Below are 21,881 nucleotides of genomic sequence, written 5' to 3'. Positions count from 1 at the left end.
CTCCAGAAAAACATGGACACATAAAGACGGATCTTTTCAATTACACAAACTTATTGAATGGGTCTGGGTATGGACAAGAAAGGACACTTTGAAAGTTTGTAAAAGTATTTTATTATTATTTTTATTTGGCTGGTCTTGTACATTAGGGTATTTTCAGTCAGTTACAAAAACAAGATATTCGCTTTTTGTTCCTATTTCCTTTCTCCTTTTTCATGCGTGAAGCTAGTGCAAAAACATCCATCAAAAAAGAAATTCTAGTTGTAAAAAAAATTCCTAAATGAACAGAAAAAACACTTATTTTCCACAACATTTAACATATTCAATAAAGATATAAAATATGGTAAAAATGTATGAAGAATAAATAAGAAGTTCAATTAATCTTCTATTAGAGTCCGTTTAGCAGCAGCTTCACAAGTATGAGCCTTTTACTCTATTTATATAACTGTCTGAAAACACTGACTTAAAAATATTCACAAAAAGAAAGTTGGTTTTTTGTATCAAATTTAAAAACTATATATATGTTCTCAGCAAGAGCAGTTATCAAAATGAATAAACCTTTTTTTTTTTTAAAGAAAGGAATTTAAATAATTTGCTGAGCATATTATTTAAAAATGTTTTATTTATTGGCCCTAAATCTAAATCCCTGAGAAAAAAAATTCAATCCAAATAAACGTCCCTATACGAGTGATGCATCTGTCGAACAAAATCTTTGTTTTAACCAACTTCCTGTATTTTCTCGCTTGTTTTGAGAAATACGGAACATGTCGCAACGCCCCCTGCAGGTCTTCTTGGTACATTCGACACGTGTTATTGCTTGGAATGTTTTCTTTCTGTGAAGGAGGGTATCCAATGCGAGCAACAATATTTCAAAGCATTAAATATAGCAAAAAGGTAAAGACATAAATAAAACCTTTAAGAGTTTTTACAGTTTAAAGCTGAAATATTTGCAAAACGGTCAATAAAATAGAATAGAAAAATACTGTACAAATAAAGAAAATGTACACAAGGCACAAAATAGTTGAACTTAATAAGTTAACAATTATTATTTTTATGATTTTTACATTCGTAGTTAGAGCAGGGGTTTTTTGTCTTCTGTGGGACCAATTTCAATTATCATTTTCTTCAGTTTCAGCCATGCGTCATTCGAGAAGATCCTGACAAAACAAAAGCGTAAGCGTATTAGTAAATAAGTGAAAATGACATTTTTGATTCACAAACCTCTAAAAATTTGAGAAAAAGTCCCAAAACTATCCTGAAGTACTCGTACCACATCGGAGTCGTGCTGGCAAGCCGTACCGTTGCTGCTGGCAGCACTCCCGAGCTCTGCTGTGATGTCATTATTATCATCCTGCATGCGAAGGTTAGAGAAACGATACGCTGGCATCCTGCAGAAACCACAGTCATCTGCTTACACTCAAGGGGTAAAAGCTGCATGCTGGGAGTGTGTATGTCTAACTCACCTGGTCCTATAAACACCTCTCTTGACAACAAGAACTGCAGAGACGACAGCCACTAGAACAATAACTGCTGCTCCTACAGACACCAGGATCAGGACAAGCCTTTCTTTCTGGAAACAAAAAAAAAAAAAAAATTATATATATATATATATATATATATATATATATATATATATATATATATATATATATATATATATATATATATATATATATATATATAAGAGAACTCTAATCAGTAAGAACAGAGTACAAACAAACATTTTAACACTAAAACTGTTCTTACTGGTGTGTCAAAGTGTCCAACTGATGTGGACTTAGCTGAAGGGTCAGGGCTGGGCTTAACCCCGCATGGTCGGATGATTGTCTGCACCACACCCTGAGGAGTGAACCCACCCTGACACTTGTCACTTGGGACTTTTCGGTACCTGCAAACATTGTGAGAAGACGGTGTCCTTGCTTTGTCACATTTATTAAGATTTTACGTGATAGACCAAAACAAAGAAGCTGTTAATTGTGAAATTGTAAGAAAATAATACACGCTTTTGAGCTGTGCTATATTTTCTGTGTAAACGTTTCACGAAAATGTGAATGGTGTGGCATGCATTTGAAAACGCCCCACTGAGCCAATATTTTTTAGTATTTAAAACCACCCTTTGCTGCAGCTTGTCTCAGTTTTTAGTCTCTCGACCAACTTCACAAGTCTAGAAACTGAGACTTATGCCCCAAAATAACTGAGAGCATTGCTTATCATCACTTTTCAAGAGTAGTCACAATTTCTTGATTAGGGTATAAATATTTCTATAGTTAGACCTAGTCATGCATGAAAAGACATAACCTTTCATTTAAATAGCTTTGATTATTACCCAGCAGTCAGAAGCTCATCCTCCTCTCCATTCAGACACATCTCAAAGGTTTTGTTTGGAGTATTTGGCTGTCTCACACACTCCGAGGTGTTCACGTGACGATAGTAGCCATAGTCACTGTTTTCAAAGACAATAAGATGTTGACAAAAATGCCAGCAGCACAACACAACCCTCCCTTATACAAACCTGGACTGAGATGTCGTTTTTGGTGAAGCTAATTTATGCACTTAACCACTTGTTGAGTATGAAATGTCTATAATTTAAGCGATAACAAACAAATTGACATACCATAAGTAGTCCTCTCTGGTGCATGGACATGGGATTTGCTTCTTGGTGACCACAAAGTTTCGCCCATTTCTGCACACAGACTGCTTCTTCAGCCTCCTGTAGGTTTCCTTCATACCAAGGACACAACCATTTCTCTCTGAGTTCCTTTTGTCTGTAGAATGAGCCAGCCACTCTTCATAGTCCTTCTTATTACCTATTAATAGATCAAATCAAAGTCAATACCTGTGTAACTATCACTTGCAGTGATCCTTTGCTATGAGAGGGTTTAGCGTAAAAAACAAAAAGATGAATTTGTAGAAAAATGCCTTGCGTTCAATGTTTAGTACAATAGAGGATCTGTGATGCTCTGGACTTTTCTGTTAGATCATCATAAGAGTACACTAGTAATTTTATTTTTAAGCTCATTTTAAAAACAGTTGAGGCGTAGCTGAACTGTGAACCTTAACCTGGACATTGTTCTTGTATAACATTGACTTTTTGGTACATTTTCTAAAATTATCTTTGTACAGTAATGAGTTCAAAAACTCTCTTTACAGTTAAAAAAATAAAATAAAACAATTGCTACACTCACCACTATGTGGCAGCATGTCCTACAAATACTCAGCATGAGATTTGGAAAAGAGCAAACTTACTGTCTGTGATCCTAGGGGAGTTCCCCATTTTTCGTCATTCTTGACTTACATTCTCTGGTAATGAGGCTCTGGAAGTCGATAGTGACAGCCACCCACATCGGCTGACCGTCTTCCTCTGGCCTGAAGCCCCACACGCTGACATTCATGGCCTTGGTGCCTGGCTCAGAGGCCAGGCCTGCGAAGAAGAAGGGCTGCTCAGTGAAGTTATACGACTTCCAGCACTGGCCTTCGTCAGTGGAGAATCTGATGGGAAATGCCATTGGCACAGTTTAAGCACTCGATACACTGAGCTACAAAAAGATATTTTTTGGAAGCTGTCTGTGTGTTTTCAACTGAATTAGGACTATTTTGCACCGCTGAATCCAAAAATGACACCCGTTTTTCTCAGTCAGGTCAGGTTTTTATTCTAATTTGATTCAGAGAAATCCGATCTTCTGACTAAATTGATGACATTTTTGTGACTTTATCAATTAATTTCCATTAATATTTCTCCTCCAAAAAAGTTTTAGGAGAAAAAAAACTTGTTTTCTAACAGAGTGTATTACTTAGATGTTACAAACTTGGTTTTATGTAAATTGAATAATAAACACTCATAAGGGTAAGTGCATGTAAATTGAACATTACGTCTTCATTGTGCAAAATTCTCTATCTTTTCTGTCCTGATGGAGTCTCTCCTCCTGCTCATCACTCATTGAGCCCAGATTCTCAGGAAACCAATCCATATGTGAGAACAAGTAATGCATTTTGATGCTCATGTTGCATCCATAGCTCACAAAGTTGACCTGATTGAGCAAAACCAACACGATTTTTGGATTCAGCTCATCAAAATGACCCTAAAACAGTTGAAAAACCACAGCTTATTTATTTTTTGGCTAGTGTTATTTTTCAATCTTAACCAAAACCTAAGCTGCTGGTAATTTCTTTAATTACTTGATGGTCTTGACTTGTCCTTCACGGTGAACCTCCACAGCCACTATGAGACCCCCAGAGTCTAGTATGCTGTAGTGGTGAGGGCCCTTAAGGGTCCCTATCCAGTTATACCCCCCATCCGAGGAAACAAACACATCTGGGTGCTGAGATGATGATAGAGAATCACCCACAGAGCCTGATGGAGAAAAAGATAATATAATCTAAGATAACATTAGATTCTAATCATAATCAACACAAAGGGCGTCAAATTACCGTGAGCAATGACGAGACCAATGGCAGTTGGCTCAGACAGAGCAAGCATTGGAACTATTCGGTTTTTACGACTGTGTTCTCCATGAATGTGAAGGTTACACTGTTAAAAATAGACAACAAAACCAGAGTTAGAAACTGAAGTCTAAGAAATAAAGCCCCTTTTCCACATGTTTCTTCACATACACGCTTAACATTGTCTGCGCAGTTCACATTCTGGGGTTTCTTCAGTTGCCTCCATGTTCCTCCTCTGTTGAAGGAAATGACAGATCTTATTCGACCATCTGCAACAGAACAAAGTTCTCAGGTCAGGTTTGGTTTTTAATTTCATCTAATGTCAGTTCAAGGTAAATACTCATAGTTTAAATACGGGAGCACAGAAATGAAAAGGTGACAAGCCGCTTTAAAATGCAATTGAGTATTTAGGAAGATATGGTGGCAGAAGAGCAAAAATATTACCCAGTCCAAAACTTTGCAAAACACAGGTGGAGTTTTGTTCATTTAGGGGTTAAGATTGTATTTCTATGCCTAAAAGCTTAGGATGCATGGAGTCTTTGGTGTATTTGTTTCCATTTCTTAAGAAAAACCCTTTAAATAATGTATATCTATAACAGGGGTAACTTTGAATAACCAAAAATATTGATTTTACTTGATAGAAGTAGCTAAAATGTAGGGGATTTTAGTTATATCATTCCATTTTGATACAATTTCAGACCTTAATCTACCTTACTATGTCACTGTTTATAAGATAACAACAACAAAAGCACTTCAAGGTAATGTGAGGGTCACTATCAGCCAAATGTTTCTGCTCAGTTGTATTGATTAAATTATCTTTGGGAAGCGTGAGAAGCTCCAGAAAATCAGGAGTTTTGTGAATCGTCTTCTGTGGTGAATTTTGGTGAAGAATTAGAAATGATCTTACAGAAGTGCTGCTGTCCAACAATCTGGAAGTGTTTTTCCAAGTTATTTGCAAAAAGGTTATTCACAAGTGAATAACAGTCTTGCCAACCGCCAGGTTTTTCCAGCAGTGAATGCCCAGCATCCTTACCAGGTGCACTACGCAGGGAAGCTCCTAAACCCCCCCCCCCAACAACTTTAAACGGCTCCAGACAACTTGTGAACTGCTAACGCTCATTAGGGTGCAATTAGAAGAAGAGAAAGCAGCATGGCCTGCAAGGTTGCTATGAGAAAAGGGATGAAAACACAACGGCTTCAGTTTGCAAATCTGTCTCTAAGCAAGCCACATGGCATCTGGAACAAGCCACATGACATCTAAAGGCCCTTATTTAAAGGGCCTTTAAATAAAAAATTAATTTCAGATGTTTGACAGTTTGAGTTTGATTAAAGCAATAAAGCCTACACATCAGCACAAAGATCTTAAACCAGCTGGTGACAGATGGGCTAGGGTCTGGTCTTGTTTTGCGGCCACAGAACCATGGTAACTTGCAGACATGAAGCAAGCCTTGATCCCCTCTGTGTGTTCAAAATAAAGGGTCTATAAAGAGCAGGTACGGTCTGCAGACAGCATACAGTAGTTCGCTACTCGGTGATCAAAGGCTTAAAGGCTCGACACCTTATCAGGTTTTTCGGGGAACATTTTCAGTGAAAGTTGAAAAAAGGACTGCTGATGATAATCCAGGCAACTATGACTTTGAAGTATGACAGATATTCAGCAGCTGACAAGATCCACTGTCTGTTCTCCATACATACGTTCTTGATGTATTACTGACTGGGAACTCAAACCTTGTGGGCAAAGAGAATGCACTATAACAAGCACATTCTCTACTGCACAATGTTTGTTTGTGGCTTCAGTGGCTGTGCTACATTGCCACATAAGGGCCTGGCATATGCTTTGTAACATTTTTGGTTATGTGGGTTGGGTTTATTGAAGACTATTTTCATCTGGACAAAGCCTTTTGGCCTTAATGTGTGTCTTAGAATAAATAGATTATAATTTGCATGCATAAAGGAAACCTGTCTGAGTGGACCTCCAAAAGTCACTCTAGTCCAGAGCTCTACATTTTCCTAAATCAAGCCCTGGCTGTAGTACTTGCTATGAAAAGTTTGAGAATCACAGATCTAGTCAAAGTCTTCAAATCTACATGATTGAAGTGCTCTGTCAGAACATTTACTGGCCTGTGCATTAACAAATGCCTATAAACCACTATTAACTTAAGCGAAATGATCCTTTATGGTATCATGTATGGAAATGATACCTTCCATATCTAAATTTAGAATCAAATGAGCACCAAGTTATATTTTTAACTATTTAACCTAAACTTTCAGCCTGCAAGAAGGTGTGCTTATGTTTTTTTAATTGACTTTGGGTATTCCTGTGCATCAACAGGCTGTAGAAGAGAAGAGCTTGATAGAGAAACTTACCGATATCTAGTTTATTAGTTAGATAAACTCCCCTCAGTGAGGTGATGTTGGTGAAATCGCTCTTCCTGTGTCCATCAAAGAGATGTCGTTCCAGCGACTTGGAGAACAATATTCCACGGTCATCTGACGTGTACATAGTTCCAAAGAAGGTGTCTGAGATGAAAACAAACAACATGACGCTGTAACAGGAATGTCAAGTGGGGGCCACGGTTTGATAATGTTGTATATCTTTTGTTAACACGTTAGGTGTGACATTTAGTACAGAAAACCTGTACAGGTTTTAACACACCGACACAAAGGATAACCCCAGGCGGCCGAAAGTCATTAAGCCTGTGTTATGAGTGTGAATCTTAAATACACGTGTCGGCTAAAAGCTTGAAGGACAACGATGGTTGAGAGGTGTGAGGGATGTCACGAAGTGTGTGTACTTGTCTTGCTTGTGAAACACCCTGATCCACAGGCAAGATTACCAGTTTTTGCAGCGCAACCTAATTCTGCTTCCTTGCAGCCAACAAGAGATAAGGCCCCCTGCTGCCCACATGCCTCCCTTATTTATCTCTGCAGTTCAAAAGTCCCACTGAGCTGATTTTAGAGCACCAACTGGAGCAGATGTAGGCTTGATATGAAAACAATTACAAAAGCTTTAATTAGTGAGACAAGTGTAGAGCAAAGGAAGGAAACAAGGCAACAGGAAAGGAGAGGAGAGGAATAATTAGAAACTGGAGTTGGGCGAATTATCAAATGACGTGGATGTCTTGTCAGCGTCACAGAACCAGTGAAACCAGTTCAGTCTTTCTTGTCAATGTTTTCCATCACAAAAAACAAAAGCAGCCAAAAAAGATATGAACTGTCACGTGGCTTAGATATATTTTCAAATGCGAATGAGTCGGGCACGTTTTAGCTTTTCTGGGCCTGCGTTCTGTCTCAGAGGAAGAGATTAACACAGGCCCGTGTTTTTGTGTGATACCTCCTGGGTTGTCCACATGCATGAAGAGCATGTCCTCGTCTCCGTCCAGGATGGAGTAAAACTGCAAACACACGCACAAATTGAGAGAGAGAGAGAGAGAGAGAGAGACAGTATGAGGGCGAAAAAATGTAGAACTGCAACTTTTTTTTTCATTTTGATGACTACTTTAATCTTCTTTATAAACAGAGTCTAATCATCGTGTGCCAACGTCTGTGTTTGCGGTGTCAACACAACGTGCGGGTAGGAGTTTCATTGGGGCAGGTGTGCATTCAGGGAGTGTTGGAATAGGGAGAGGTTGCCTTTCCAGTTTTACCTAAAACCAGCTTCTGTAAATCATCGTCTAATGAACCACAGCATCTGGAAATCTTAGAACGCACTTTTACAAGACAAATATCTGAAGCTGTTTTGGAAGGACAGTTTTTTTTAATCACCGTTTTCACCAAAGTAAGCAGAAAGATGAATTGATATCTCTTTCAGGAAAAAAAAGATATCGATTCAAATCTTCACTGATTTCTGTGGTATTTCTGGTTGAAAGTTCTTGTTTTTGAAACTATGATGTATGTGATCAAGAAAGTGTTCAACTCAAGTGAAAGAGGAAATAAAAAATATATATAGAATTTAAGAGATGCATTAAACAGCTTAATATGAACCTGCCCTCCCCACCCCCACACACAAATCCACAAAAACTTCCCCAATTCAAATTATTCCAATACATCCACTTATACAGCAGCAGTAATTATCATCTCAAGGAAATATAAGAATAAGTGTGTAAGTTTTATCTATACGCAATGAACTTGAACCACATTGAAATGTTATAAAGAGAATCATTGATGACTCTTATCAAAATGCAGTAAGCATGCTAATGTTAGCCTCCCACTTGAAAACAGCACAAGCTTATGCAAGTATGTGTGGATAAAAACCTATCCTGGAATGAAAACAGATTTGGATCAGCAGCTAAAATTCCTGATCTGAACATCCCACGCCACAAATCCAAGCCTTTCTTACCTGCTCTGTTGACGCAGAAGGCAGAAGCGCCTGACTGAAGGTCTCTCCTTGGTCTGATGAAAAATACATGACACGAGGAGACCTCTGGGGAAACGAACACGGTGTTATCTGACATACAGCAAGGGAGGACAGCCGAATCACTACAGCACTACAGGACAACGTTGGGTCCTTTCATCTTACCGGGTCCTCCATCACAGAGAAGAAGAGAAAGGCTCCAATGTAGCCAAAACTGAAGACGTCCTCGTGAATTATGGTGAAGGTCTTCCCCAAATCCCTCGTCCTCTTCAACACTAAATCTCCTCTTTCTTCTGCTTCAACTAATAAAAGAATAAAATTAGATTTTGTTTCCTAGTAAGTTAGTCAGCCTTCACATTATGTAAAAACTCGATTGGTACAATTTAATGACTAGTTACATTAAATTGAGGTGATTATGTCTAATAAGTTGTGATTTTTTTTTAACATATATTACATTTGTTGTTGTAGTTTACCCTGCTGTTGTGATTGGTGAGAAGGTGATTTGTTACACATCTAACTAGTATAACGATAGGGTTTTTGACACACTGCCAGCTCAGCTTTCCCACCTATTTATAGATAACCCAGGTATAATAAAATCATTTAAATTGTGTTTATGCTTTTGGTTTTAGTTGGAAAACCCCGAGGCCGGTGGAGCTCATGTCAGCCTCCCTTGGAAACTTTCTCTTGGTGCCCAGGAAGAAATAAACTGACAAAATATGACGTTCAATGTCTTTGTTCAGGTGAATTTGTTTGAAGTTATTGAGCTACAGATCTGGGTTAAAATAGTTTAATTTTCAGGGTTTCATGTGGACAGAGACTGTCTGACATGAAACAACCATTAAAAAAGATTATTTGACTCTGCTGAGCATTGATAAATCTGTTGGTTTTTTTTCTAAAAGCCTCCGAGCCTCTTTCAGAACTGGAAATACCCTCATCTGTCGACATTGCTCCATAAAACTACCAAAAGGCATTTCAAGTAAAGATTTGTGACTTCCCTTTTAAAACTTTCTTGCTTCTTACCTGCATCAACACGGCTGCAGCTGAAGAACAGATTTGTGCCTGCTCCCCTGATGGAAACAGGAAGTTACCAAAGTTACACAGAATGTCACAAGATTCTTGTAACGGATGTTTTTTTTTTTTTTTTTTTTGGAGGGTTATCCTTTTCTGTAGAGTATGACATCTTGCAAAGCAATATGCTCTAATAGCCAGATGCTTTGTAATTATGTTTAATCCCAGCCTTCTAATCTGCGCTGACTAACCCTGTTTCCTGTTTATCCTCACCATGAGAAAGAATGCACTCCCTCGTGAACTTTTGTCCATCTAGCACCAAAGTCCAGCGAGAGCCAAAGACCGTCCTGCAAGTCAAGAAACAGAGCAGTGTTTGCTTTTTCTTTAAGGTGTCTTCTCGACATGTTGACAGAGTGTCAGCTGACAGTATTAAACGAGGCGTATGAAACCACAGACGGAAAAACATGAGCAGGGAAGTGAAAGGTTTAAAAGACTCACGTCTATGCTAAGGGCCACCAAGTAGTCGGGGTTGAAGAAGTGGTAAGTAATGGACTGATCCAGGTGAAAGGGCAGCTGGGTGGATTTGAAAGTTGCTCCAGCATCCATAGAAGTGAAGATGATCCCTCCAGGGTTGTCCACAATGGGTGTGTCTGCAGTCAGTATCACCTGCAATGGAAATGGGTGGAGAGCAGTTATGAGCTGTATCAGTTATCATGCGTACAATGCCTAGAAACACTATTCACAGAGCTTGAACTTTTCACAGTTTTTCCACATTACACACATAATGCTACACTATTTTGGGGGTAATTTTGTTCAATGAATCAACAACACTTTGTGCATAATTATGTAGTGTACAGAAACGTTTTGCTCCACAAATCTGGTTTCCAGAGAGGAGTGGTTAGAAGAAAACCACTGTTCAAAGCATCATCAAAGTAATCATTTGGACGAAGGACTCTGGTCAGTTGAGAACAAAATTTAACTTTATGGTTTTAATCAAATTTTTTTACAGCTTCTCAAAAAAATAAAAAATAAACAAAAAATCAGCCACGCTGATTGGATGTGTGGAAACAGAAGACATTGGTAGAGTTGATTTTGACAACAACGGAGGTGTCTTCACACTTTTTTCAGCACATCCTCAACCACATGCAATGCTCTGTTTCAGTTCGACTTCTTCTAGAAACTCACAGCGTTTCCCCAGAGTTCCCAATGTCCCAATCCTTAGAATGGTGTCAACCGGAAGGATGGAGGAGGTTATTAGTTCAACACAGAAATCCCCACGTTAAGCAACACTGTCTTTAAACTTCGCAAACAAACTGATGGCTATTCTGTTAACTCACTGAGCTCCCTGGTCCAACACTGATTCCAAGCTCCTCTTTGATGAAGGTGTGGTTGATACGGTGGGAGATATCGTGAAAGGACTTGCCATAATCTGTGCTGTTGAGAATAAGAAGGACATTTATTGTAACTCTGTGATAAGTAGAAGGAATGTGCAGGTTAAACTTGGACTCACCTTCGGTAAAGTCGAGATGAGCCTCCCGCCAGGTAAGAATCAAGCGGAGCGCTGATTGTCGACAGCACCAGGATCACCTGGTACACGGAGAAACACTGTGTGAGTGGGGCGATTCTTAAGATTAACCCTAAACTCATGAGAGTGTTTCTTCAAACTCTCACAATAAAAATGAGTTGTATTGATTTCTTTATTCAAATAATCATGAAAAGTTTGTTTCAGACAAAAAGCAGCACACAGGTCCACTTCAAACAGTGGCAATGAAGCCATCAGATTAGTTCAAAACTTTGCTATTATGTGTGTGATATTTGAGTTTATGTTTCACAAGTAATGTTAAAAACATTACAATAGCAATTTATTAGATGATACTACAAATATGAATCATTATACATGTATGTATCTCTCTGTTTTGTTATGGATTATGTTTTAGTATGTGTTCAAAAATGTTTCTAATTGTTTATTGTGTTTTTTTTGGTGCATGACTACAGAGCAAACCACACAAATCTAGTTGGATTATTTCAATATTTGTTTGATTAATAACAGCCAGCTTCTACTTTCGTACAAACCGGACATTTATGCTTTAAAATGGAAAGCTGCATGCGAGCCTGAAGAAGACCAAATGGGACACTCACTCCTGTACCATCGCCCACCCATGTGAGAATCACGTGGGAGCCGTCATCACCATTAAACCCTGTCTAAGAGAAAAAGAGGACAAAAATGTTCAAATATCATTTACATCAATAATGATGCAAACTTCTTCCATGCTCCTCTGCTTCTTTTGGTTAAGTCTACATCGCCTGATGAATACATTTAATTTAAAAAAAGAAACATCAATATATTTTTAAAATCATTAATTAGCCTCTCTTTTGTGCTGCATGTCTAGGCTTAAATAAATCTTAAGTATTTATTAACAGGCGACTCTCTTCATGCTCTCACCTCCTGTGTGTTATCATCCAGAATCTTGTGTTCGGTCGGGGTGAGGGGAAGCCGGCAGGAGGCGAAGTTAGGATCTCGAGAAGGGTTCGAAGAGTCTGTGGAGCTGCTGGTGTCCCTCTGGAGGCGTGGGGCCTGTTTGTCCCGCCGGAAAGTGACCGTCCTTCCCCAGGGACCGCCGCTGCTGCTGCTGCTGCTGCTGCTGTTCCCCTCGGCTAAGAGAAGGAGGGCAATGTGGAGGACGCACAGCCTACCGAGGAGCACAGTGGTCCAGATCATTTCAGCAGAGAGAGTGGAAACCTCTGAGGAAGGAAGAGTTACAGTGACCTGTGTCCCTGCAGAGACTGTCTCAGCTGAAGGTGTTGCACTATGAAAGCAAGCCCGGGGGGTGGGGAGTGCTTGAACGGGTCATTAACATAAAAAAGTGCTGTGTTAAGAGAGCAGGTGCTCCCACCCGCATCCATGTGACCTACAGGAAGGATTTCAATTTCAGCAGAAGATGTGAACGCATCCACCGTTCTTTTGTACTTCTTTTTTTTATGTTTCATAACTTTTTGTTGATGTAAAAGGCATTTATTTATCCTGGTTCTGCTTTTCTGAGGGGCATTGTTTCTTTTTTTGTTCACAGTTTTTTTCTCCATGTTTTTCATTTGCCCTCGTATTATTACATCACCTTTATTCCAGTTGGTTTAAACAACATCAAAAGTCAATGCTTTCCATGAGGTAAAGAGACAACATACCATATGGGGATTTAAATGAATTTTGATTATTATGGGTTACACTAAACGCATTCCCCAACATTGTGGTTTTTCACAGTTAGAGTTTTCCTCCACTAGCAGGGAAAGCTCCAAAAGGTTGTTGGTAAAAAGCTGTGTGTTGATAAAAGTCCGTATTCAAGCATTTTAGTGGAAAGTTTAATGGAAAAAAAAGGTTTTGATAGTGAAACTAAGCTCAATTAAGTGACATGTTCCACTCCTGAACCAGAGACACGGGACGAAGTGCCTTACATGCGTTAAAAACTAAAAGGACTGCATTGCAACTTGGTAATCTTAAATCTTTTGGATTTGGATATTAAGCAGAATCAAGAAGAAGAGGACGGTGTTATCTGCTGGTTCTGGTTCACGGTGGGTTATTACGTCAACGTGTCGGTAGAGAAATTTACCAGAAGGTCATTTCATGCTTTCCTTGGCTGATCAGTTACATGAAAATGTAGATTTCATCCCACCTGGACTCTGTACCCCACCCACATTACTAAATATATCAACGTGGGGTTCAATAACCATGACAAAGCTTGAAATTCACTTGAAATTTGCTGGACAAATAGAACATCTTTTTTTTTTTTTTGCTTACCTCCAAGCACTGCAACAAGGATCTTTTTATTGGTCTTCTATAACGTGAGAATTTTCTGAGAAACTGAATTTTGGGGTTTCATGACCAAAATTGGTTGAGATAAACAACTGACTAACACTCTATGTGAAATGAATCTATAGACTATATGGTTTCACTTTTAAATAAAAGCACTTTTTGAATGTTTAAAATATATTTTTAGTCCCTGCTTCTGTTGTAGAAACGAAATCAACAGATGGGGTCGACTGTTTTTTCACGTATGGTCGATCTTTCTATAATCGCCCTGGGTGAGCATAATGTGCAGAAATATTCTGACAATTGACGCACAAGTTTTCAGCCCTGTTTTTGCTTACGCAAACGTGGAAAGGGAGGACATGTACTGACAAGGAGTAAATATTTAAGCAACTTCTATCACTAGAAAAACTCTTCTATTAGGATACATTTAACAGTGGTCCCGCCAACAAAGTGCAGCTGTCTTGCTGCCGGCTGTATCCAGGTTAAATCTCTAGCCAAGAGAAGCACGTAAACGACATTTCGGGTGGATGAGTGTTGTTCGGATGTGCATGTCATCATTAAGTTTTGGGAGCGGCAACAGATGCAACCTCACACAGTACGTTACTAATGGCTCATAAAACGGAGGGATGATGGACACAAAACCACAACATAAATGAAGAAAAGTGCAAGATGATAAACTTCCTTTCTGTAGGAATCCACACGTGTACAACGATCTTTGTCAGCAGAGATGCTGACTTTTTAAAAAGAACTTTCCTCTCAAATACATCTAAAGTAGCAAACTGAAAACCTGAACTGTTGATACAAGACAGGATGGATACATGCTAAAATGACGTTTATGCCCACTTCTGACCCTAACATCTGAAAACTGCAGCTGAAAACAACGCTGATTGGATCAGTCAATATTTTCCGATCTGTTATTATCCAGTTCCGGTGGGTCCGTGTGAATTGTGACCTCAGTTTTCCACTTTTAGATGACCCAGTTTTGTCTTCTGCTTCTGTAGCCCATATATTTTGCAGGGCACAGTCCTTTGTGCATTCCGAGATCATATTTTGCATATCTTGACTAGTTATTTGAGTTACGCTTGTGGCTTTATCAGCTCAAACAATGCTGTCCATTCTGCTCTGACCTCTGAAAACAAAAAGCCATTTTTAACTATTGAATCTTTGCTTTTTTTTCTTTTCCAACTATTTACCGCAATCCCAGAGATGGTTGGTGGTATGAAAATCCCAGTACTTCAGCAGTTTCTGAAATACAAAGACGAGCCTGTTTTGCTCCAATAATCATGCCAATCTTCAAAGTCACTGAAATCCCTTCCTTCCTCTTTTCGAGTCGTCTTCAGCATCTGTCCTTTTCTTTTCCTCTCTCTTGTCTAAAAAGGGTTCAAGTAAATGTCAACAAGCAAATGTTAAAAGTGCTTCTCAGAACTAGAAGACGAAACCGTAATTTTTGAGGAGTAGATGAGGAACAGAAAGCAAAATGTGAAATACAGAAGCTTTGAGTCAACTCCGATGACTGGTCTTGTGTATGTGACAATTTCAGCGCCGCCGATATAGCTTTTAACCTTTAAAAAATAATAATAATAAAAGATTCCCCCACCCATTACTTATTAAAACCAGTTGGTGTAGGTTTCAAGCATTCGTCGACACACAAAAGCACATTCAGTAGGGTCAACACTGTTGCGTCAATAGTCGCTTACGTTTGAATCTGATGATTCACTATCCAAGATTTCTATGTGCTCTAACTTGTTGGTTTTCCATATTTTCGTTTCATGAACCTATAAGAAATCAGCAGAACCACAGTAAGAACACAGAACTACAGTCCTGAGCAAGTACCAGTTAAACAACTATTATCACAAAAGGGATCAAAGAAATAAATTTCTCTCCCCATAAATTAAGCTGCTATTGCGCAGTTCTTTTTTCTTCAGACTTTGTCTGGACCTGTCCAAGCCGTTTGTCACAATCCAGGACAGATTTACTGCTTCTATAAACCATGTCTTAAGGAGAGGTTGCAATGAATTTACACTTGTTAAACAATTAAAAAGAAGGTATTTTATTTCAGAAACAGCTACAAAAACATTCTAGTTTTAGTGCAAATTGTTCAGTAGTGCTGCTACATCTGTTACAGCTTTGTAGTCGTTCTGGAAAATAGCTGCGCAACATTTTTTTTTTTTTTTTTTTTTTTACAGTAAACAAAGAAACAGACAAAACATCCCCTGGGAAGAAAAATATGTACAGTCCAAGTCTCTTTAAAGTGAAGCAAAGATCCAACATCACAAAGTTCCTCGTCAGCCAATGTTTCTAGTCACAGAGGCTCTTTGCACGTGGGCCCCGGAGGGGATCTGCCTCTGCGTCTGTTGGTCCAGTTCGTGGATGTAGTGGTGGTTCTGAGTGTACATGAGTCCCCCGAAGGAGTCAGCAATCCCATAAATAAATGCCAGTAAAGAAAGTGCAGTTCCAATGGCGTAGAGCTTGAGTACCGCAGCAGCCACCATGATGGCCATGCTTGGTTACCTTCAACAACAACAACAAAAAAAACATCATGTTATACGTTTTCACAAGCAAAATCTAAAACTTGAGATGTGAATGTTGAGCACCATGAAATACCCCTAAATACAATCCAGTGTGACAGATAGATTTCATAAGTCAACGTTGTGCACCTAAACTGACTCGGTAAGAAAAGAGTAAATCAGAGAAGCAGTCAATAGGCGCCATGGCAGCTCCTGAGAGGCTGCGAGGAAATACATCTCGGACTGTCCAAAAATCTGGCTTTTGTAGCAGAAAGAACACATGGAGCATTTCACAAAGTTGCAAAATTAGGTGCTCAAGTAACATGAGCACAAAACTGAACTTTTTAATACACAACAACAAAACCATTGATCACTGTTAACATGGTGCTGTAGGAAAGCTGCGAGAGAGTTACTGTCCAGACCAAATTCCAATTGAGAATATATATGTGGGAGGATTTGACAATAAATGTTTACAGATGCTCTAAAAATCGCCATCCAGTCTGATTTAGCTCAGGCCATTTGGGTCAGGAAGGTTCTGCAACGGTGGCTGTATCCAAATCCCATACGCACAAAAAATATAAATAAGTTTTAAGAATCCGAAAATCATCCCCAAAAAAATCATTTGTCAATTCAATTCTGCCGTTTCTCGCTACGATGGTCTACTGCATAAAATCCCAGGTCACAAAACGTGAGGATGCAAACAATCGATGCGTAAAACCGCGTTCAAAACCCATCGGAGGCGAATCTTTAGAAACAGAAACCGTTTAGTAGCATCATATGCTGTATTCGCTGTCGTTTAATTTAATTAAATTTTTTTGTAGCTTTAAAAGGTGATTGTAATCACTAGGAGCCAACACGCGACAGTAACAGAATACGCAAAACGTGGTTTCTTAAATAAAACGGAAGACCTGACAATTGTTTACGAGACAGCAAGCAGAGCTTGCAGTAAGGTTTGTTCGCCGAAGCGACAAGAAATTCACATACCAATGATCAACAGATGTTTCTATCTTCGCTTTCTCCTCTGCACTTGTGCGGGGAACCGAACAGAACAGCTGTAAAGTCCGTGTGAAAGCCTCGGCACAGAACTGGGCTTCTTCTCTCTCTGCTGCTGCTGCTGCTGCTGCTGTAGCCTGTCGTGTAACACTACTTCCTGATGGGTTTTTCCACGGGAGTTTTTTTTTTTCTTTCTAAAATACCTAATTAAAATTCGTATTCAAGTCGTCGTTCGTTTACTAGTGAGTCATTCAGCACTCATGACATGGTTTAAGGATTATGCACAATGCTTGCTATTTTTTATTAACCAAATTAAAGAAGACATCTATTATTTTTTCCTAGAGCATCGTGTCACTGCATGAAGATTTATCTGACCCACATTCTTGACTTTCCCCTCACAACCTTTCACTCTAACCAGTGCTGGAGCAAAAACCCAGGATGCCCCGTGAAGATTTTTTTTTAAGGGGAGCAACCTCCAAAACAGGGGTTACACATTAGAGCTTGACTGAGAGGAAGTATGTATGTTATTTAGCCTAAAAATAAATGACAAATATATTGATTTGATGGACGACTTCTTGTGCTAGATCCCCACACTCTGAACACTTCATAAAAACCTATAAGACTGATGTTCACAGTTTTTAACAAACAAACAAACAGTTTGACAAAAGCTAGGTTGTAAATATCAACCATTACTAGGGTTTAAAAATACTCCTAATTCCCGAAGGGTGGACACAACAGATCCAAGTTATTGTGGACGGTAGAGTATTATTTGAAATATATTTCTTGTCATAACGATTTTTGAAAAGTGAGAGTTTGGGTCAGGTAATCATCTTCCTTTTTAACTTTTACTCCCTTTAATCAAATAAAACGTGACTTCTAAAGTCTGCTTAGGTTAAATTTGAGCAAAAACATCTAAACTACAACAGGCCTGGCTGACCTAAAAGAGACCTACATGGAAAGTGTTGAAAGGTGGGAAGGCTCAAGGGCCCTCTTGTCTGTGCATGTTACTTTCCAGATGCTTCACAATTTGTTTGGGAACATGCACAAGCATTTTATAAACTAGGAGTGCCATTTGGCTTCATCCAAATGATTATTATTATTATTATTATTTATATTTTATTTTCCCTTTGTGTTACTCTTAAATTATTCACACAGTGTTCAAAGTTAAGTATGAGGCAAATATAAACTGGTTAAAGAAAAAGTTCACTTTGCTTTTCAAGTTATTTTTTTAATTATTAAGGAAAGAGTGGTACAAACCAATATGGTCCTATGTGGACAGGTAGCTGCCTCTTGACTCAAGAACTACTCGTTATAAATAACTTTAAAACAATTGAATTTCAATAATCAAACCCGAGCTGGATTCAATCTCTCACCAGCTGTTGCTACCAAAGGTAGAGCAAACTGTTATTAGGCCGAGGGCTCAATTAAATTTTACACATGAGGCCATGGAAAGCTATTACATGAAATCATCATTTCAAAACATTTTGAATTCACTAAATTATTTTTGTATGATATTAAAGAATTCTGATCATCTGAAACATACAGTATGTATGACAACAAAGCAAAATGCTGAAATCTACAGAGTAAAACACACATCATACCAAAGTATGTAATCCTGGCTCACACAAAAACAGAGAAAGAGGCCAAAAATGAGAATGTCACTCCCTAAGCAGACAAATGAATGTGACACTTATATATATATAATGAACTTGCTTTAACACTTAGCAGAAGTATTAAACTTCAGATTTTTGGTACTAACCACAGACATAAGTGAAATGAATCCCTCATTGGTTCCGGTCTTTTGTAAGAAAAAAAAATAGCAACATTTTCTTAGAGCATGTGATGCACATAAAAATGTGTTTAGTATATAGTTACTTTTAGTTTAGGTTGCTTTCATTCTTAAGCTTATTGCAAGTTTGTCAGTGTCTGACACCACAACAAACATGTATACCAACTGGATTTTGTTTCTTTCATTCTGAAGATGTATGTTTGAACATCGCTTTTCAGTTGAGTTGAAGTAATTTCCAGTCCGCAATACATGTCACAAGGCACTTTACAAAAACAGTTCCAAGTCATTGTCAGGTATACAGAAAAGCACAAAATAATTCTTATTCATATCAGTCATATAAAATCATACAGAAAGCTTAGATTCAACTAAGCATATATGAAGCAAGACATTGTGATTTAAAATCAAAAAAGCCAATAGGTCAAAAGTCATGCATCTGGAAGAAAGCACAGGCAATTTGAGCACAAATTGAGCACAGGCAAATTGTCTTATCAGCAATACCTCTTGTTCACAGGTTTAACCATGGACAGATGACTGAACTAAATTGCTGACTGTACAGCAATCCTTCATACTGGCCATGTGGTCATAGCAGAAGGGAGTTCTTCCCTTTAAACAGGAAGAAATCTCCTGTAGAACAAGAATCAGTGTGACTCGCCGTCTGGCACAATCAACAGGGAGTTTGAGAGAAGCAAAAGTAAGCACAGAAAAACTAAACTAACAAAACATTGGTCAATGAGCAGTTTGTGTCAGACGGAAAATCTGTTTATGTAGAGTTGATAGCAGTAGTAAGTCTGTGGGTGGGAATGAAAGCTGATGGCAGCAATAATTACAAGTGATGCAGAAATACATACATGGAGAGTAGTAGGAGAAAGTAGCAAAGTAAGGGAAGAGGAGGCTGTGTATCTAAGAACATTGCAGCATAACATCAGGAGTACCTTAAACACTCTAACTGTAATTTATTTACATATATATATATATATATATGTATTTGAGATATACGTATATATATTTAAGACTATTTAAGACTGGTCTTAAATTCATATATTTCTATCCGCTTTTTGAGAGTCTGTGCAACACACAATGACAGGTTTTCCTATGAACTGAACATATCAATAGTATAATGGGAGAAATACAAATGAACAATATCTATCAATTATCATGTCCTGACCGAATGTCTGTGTGAATCAAAATGTAAATAGTTTGAAGGGGGAAAACCTCTAAAGTTTATCCTTTTCATTTAAAGCAGTTAGAAAGTTGTAAAACGTCACTTTTCATTGTTGGAACATCTATGGCCTGTTAGAGTGACTAACATTGAAAATATGAGAATACAATGCACGGTTTCACTTCCGTGTATAAGGAAACAAAGGAGAAGACTTGTTAGCAAGAAAGGTGAAGTTCACTCTGACCTGTGCCAAAAGAATGAATGTGTATGCGACAGACACGCACTCATTCACACAGACCAGAAAAGGCTAGCTCAGACTTGTAAGTAAAAATTCTCTTTCATGGTCCATTTACCCTTTCAGAACCCTGAGCATATTGAAATTAACCAGACATGATGCTATTTTACTCCTCAGCCAGCAGGCACTATTCCAAATCTCCTCAAGCACATCTAATGATAAATGGTGATAATTTCTACTTGGAAGAATTTGCTCTCTGTTTAATGATCTACTTGGTAGATCATGATAAATTGCGTCAGAGTAACTGTACTGTTTTAGATTTTAGGAAGGATCAAGTCTCATGATTTCCTGTGCATGAAAACCCAGAGTTGCGCAACAGCCTTCGAGACTCTGCACTCTGAAAACCACTAAATGAAATGAATCGTGCCAAATCAACACCAAGTAAAACAGCAGTGTTGAGTAAATGATTGTATTAAACATACAAGTTTCTGTTGTACATTTCTTTCGACGCCTCCAAGCAAAAATAACAATAACTGGTAGTTTTCTGAAAATGTGTGTGTATGTGGAGTGAAGTAAAAACCTATTTTGTCAGACTTCGGGGTCCCTTCTGAGCAGAAGAAGGTATTTTCTTTCACTTTTCTAAGAAACTCAAAGAACGTTCTCATCCATTCAGCACCAAGCAAGTTCAAACTTGACAATGAAAGCTTTCATCTACTATCGGTGTTGTGTGTCAATGTAAACTGTAAAGCACACTCAATTTACACTTACTTTAAGTTAGCCTCAATGATCCAGAACCGTCTTTTAAGAAGGGTTAAAAGAAAATATGCCAGTAATGGAGAAAAAGATGACAAATTGTTCTTTTGGTAAATGCTTAGTCATAAATGAGTCATTTTTGAATGCATTGATTTTAGAGTGCACAGTGCAATGGCTGATTCTCTGCACCTTTCATAAGCTGCCACAGTGATCCTGAAAGGCAGCCAGCACTTCAGCTTTCACGCACATGCTTCTGTCTGGTTTTCATTACAGTGTCTAGCCCAAAATGAGTGCGTTTTCTGAAAGACAAATTGCTCAATATTCAGGCAAAAGTACTCTGCTGCTAGCAGAGTAAAGGCGGCCGGATTATTAATTTGAGGTGTGGAACCTCACATTAGTCTTCCCATTGATCTCCATTCATCTTCCGATTAAATCTTAGCTGATTCTCAGCCTATTCTATGGGAAATGATGCATGATGCTGCCACCACTATCTTTAGCTTTCCAGAGTATGGTGATTAATTTTACAGAAGGGTTAAAAATTTTATTTTTGGTATACTACCAAACAGAGCCTACTCTTTGTTTCTCAAAGTTGTGTCACTTTAATGGCTAGTACAAACCTTAAATGGAACATCTTGCGGCTTTTGTTTTTCAGTTTTTCCACAAATGCCTGTTTTGCGACATTCACACCAAATACCTTTTTTTTCTGTGGAGTTATACTGAGATGATGTTGCACACAAATTGATTCTTTTTTACTAATTAGGTGACTTTTAAGTAAAATCAGTTGCACTGAGTTTTATTCAAAGAAAGCAGACACAAAGTGATGAACATTTATATTTCTCAGTAG

The 21,881-nt window shown here is 38.4% G+C and overlaps 1 protein-coding gene and 1 long non-coding RNA gene across 3 annotated transcripts; both read right to left on the bottom strand.

Annotated features, from left to right (window-relative positions):
- Positions 1 to 103: 103 nt before the first annotated feature.
- Positions 104 to 13,746, bottom strand: LOC102222980 (sortilin-like). Of its 2 annotated transcripts, none has more exons than XM_023349768.1 (21): positions 12,243 to 13,746; positions 11,939 to 12,001; positions 11,310 to 11,386; positions 11,137 to 11,233; positions 10,298 to 10,465; positions 10,073 to 10,146; positions 9,812 to 9,858; positions 8,957 to 9,093; positions 8,777 to 8,860; positions 7,772 to 7,832; positions 6,805 to 6,957; positions 4,609 to 4,706; positions 4,426 to 4,525; positions 4,174 to 4,348; positions 3,293 to 3,486; positions 2,612 to 2,804; positions 2,324 to 2,440; positions 1,744 to 1,885; positions 1,461 to 1,567; positions 1,297 to 1,385; positions 104 to 1,154 (listed from the first exon to the last, which is right to left on the bottom strand). In XM_023349768.1, exons 1-21 carry the CDS (start codon positions 12,516 to 12,518, stop codon positions 1,129 to 1,131), a joined length of 2,478 nt encoding a protein of 825 aa, XP_023205536.1. In that variant the 5' UTR covers positions 12,519 to 13,746; the 3' UTR covers positions 104 to 1,128. The 2 variants fall into 2 exon arrangements, with proteins under 2 accessions (XP_023205536.1, XP_014328671.1); XM_014473185.2 differs by having other exon boundaries at positions 1,268 to 1,385; positions 12,243 to 13,745.
- Positions 13,747 to 15,627: 1,881 nt separating this feature from the next.
- LOC111611805 lies at positions 15,628 to 17,267 on the bottom strand. The gene is made up of 2 exons (XR_002754237.1): positions 17,093 to 17,267; positions 15,628 to 16,112 (listed from the first exon to the last, which is right to left on the bottom strand). It is a non-coding gene; the product is annotated as an uncharacterized LOC111611805 (long non-coding RNA).
- Between the last annotated feature and the right edge of the window lie 4,614 nt (positions 17,268 to 21,881).

This window comes from Xiphophorus maculatus, chromosome 17, assembly GCF_002775205.1.
Source record: "Xiphophorus maculatus strain JP 163 A chromosome 17, X_maculatus-5.0-male, whole genome shotgun sequence".
Lineage (NCBI taxonomy): Eukaryota > Metazoa > Chordata > Actinopteri > Cyprinodontiformes > Poeciliidae > Xiphophorus > Xiphophorus maculatus.
This window is presented reverse-complemented; position numbering and strand designations above follow the sequence as displayed.

Coding starts and splice junctions, on each gene's coding strand:
- LOC102222980 (XM_014473185.2), bottom strand. CDS start 12,518: ATGATCTGGACCACTGTGCTCCTCGGTAGGCTGTGCGTCCTCCACATT. Junction 12,002..12,242: donor TGGATGATAACACACAGGAG/GTGAGAGCATGA, acceptor TTTTTCTCTTAG/ACAGGGTTTAATGGTGATGA. Junction 4,349..4,425: donor TGGTCTCGTCATTGCTCACG/GTAATTTGACGC, acceptor TTTCTCCATCAG/GCTCTGTGGGTGATTCTCTA.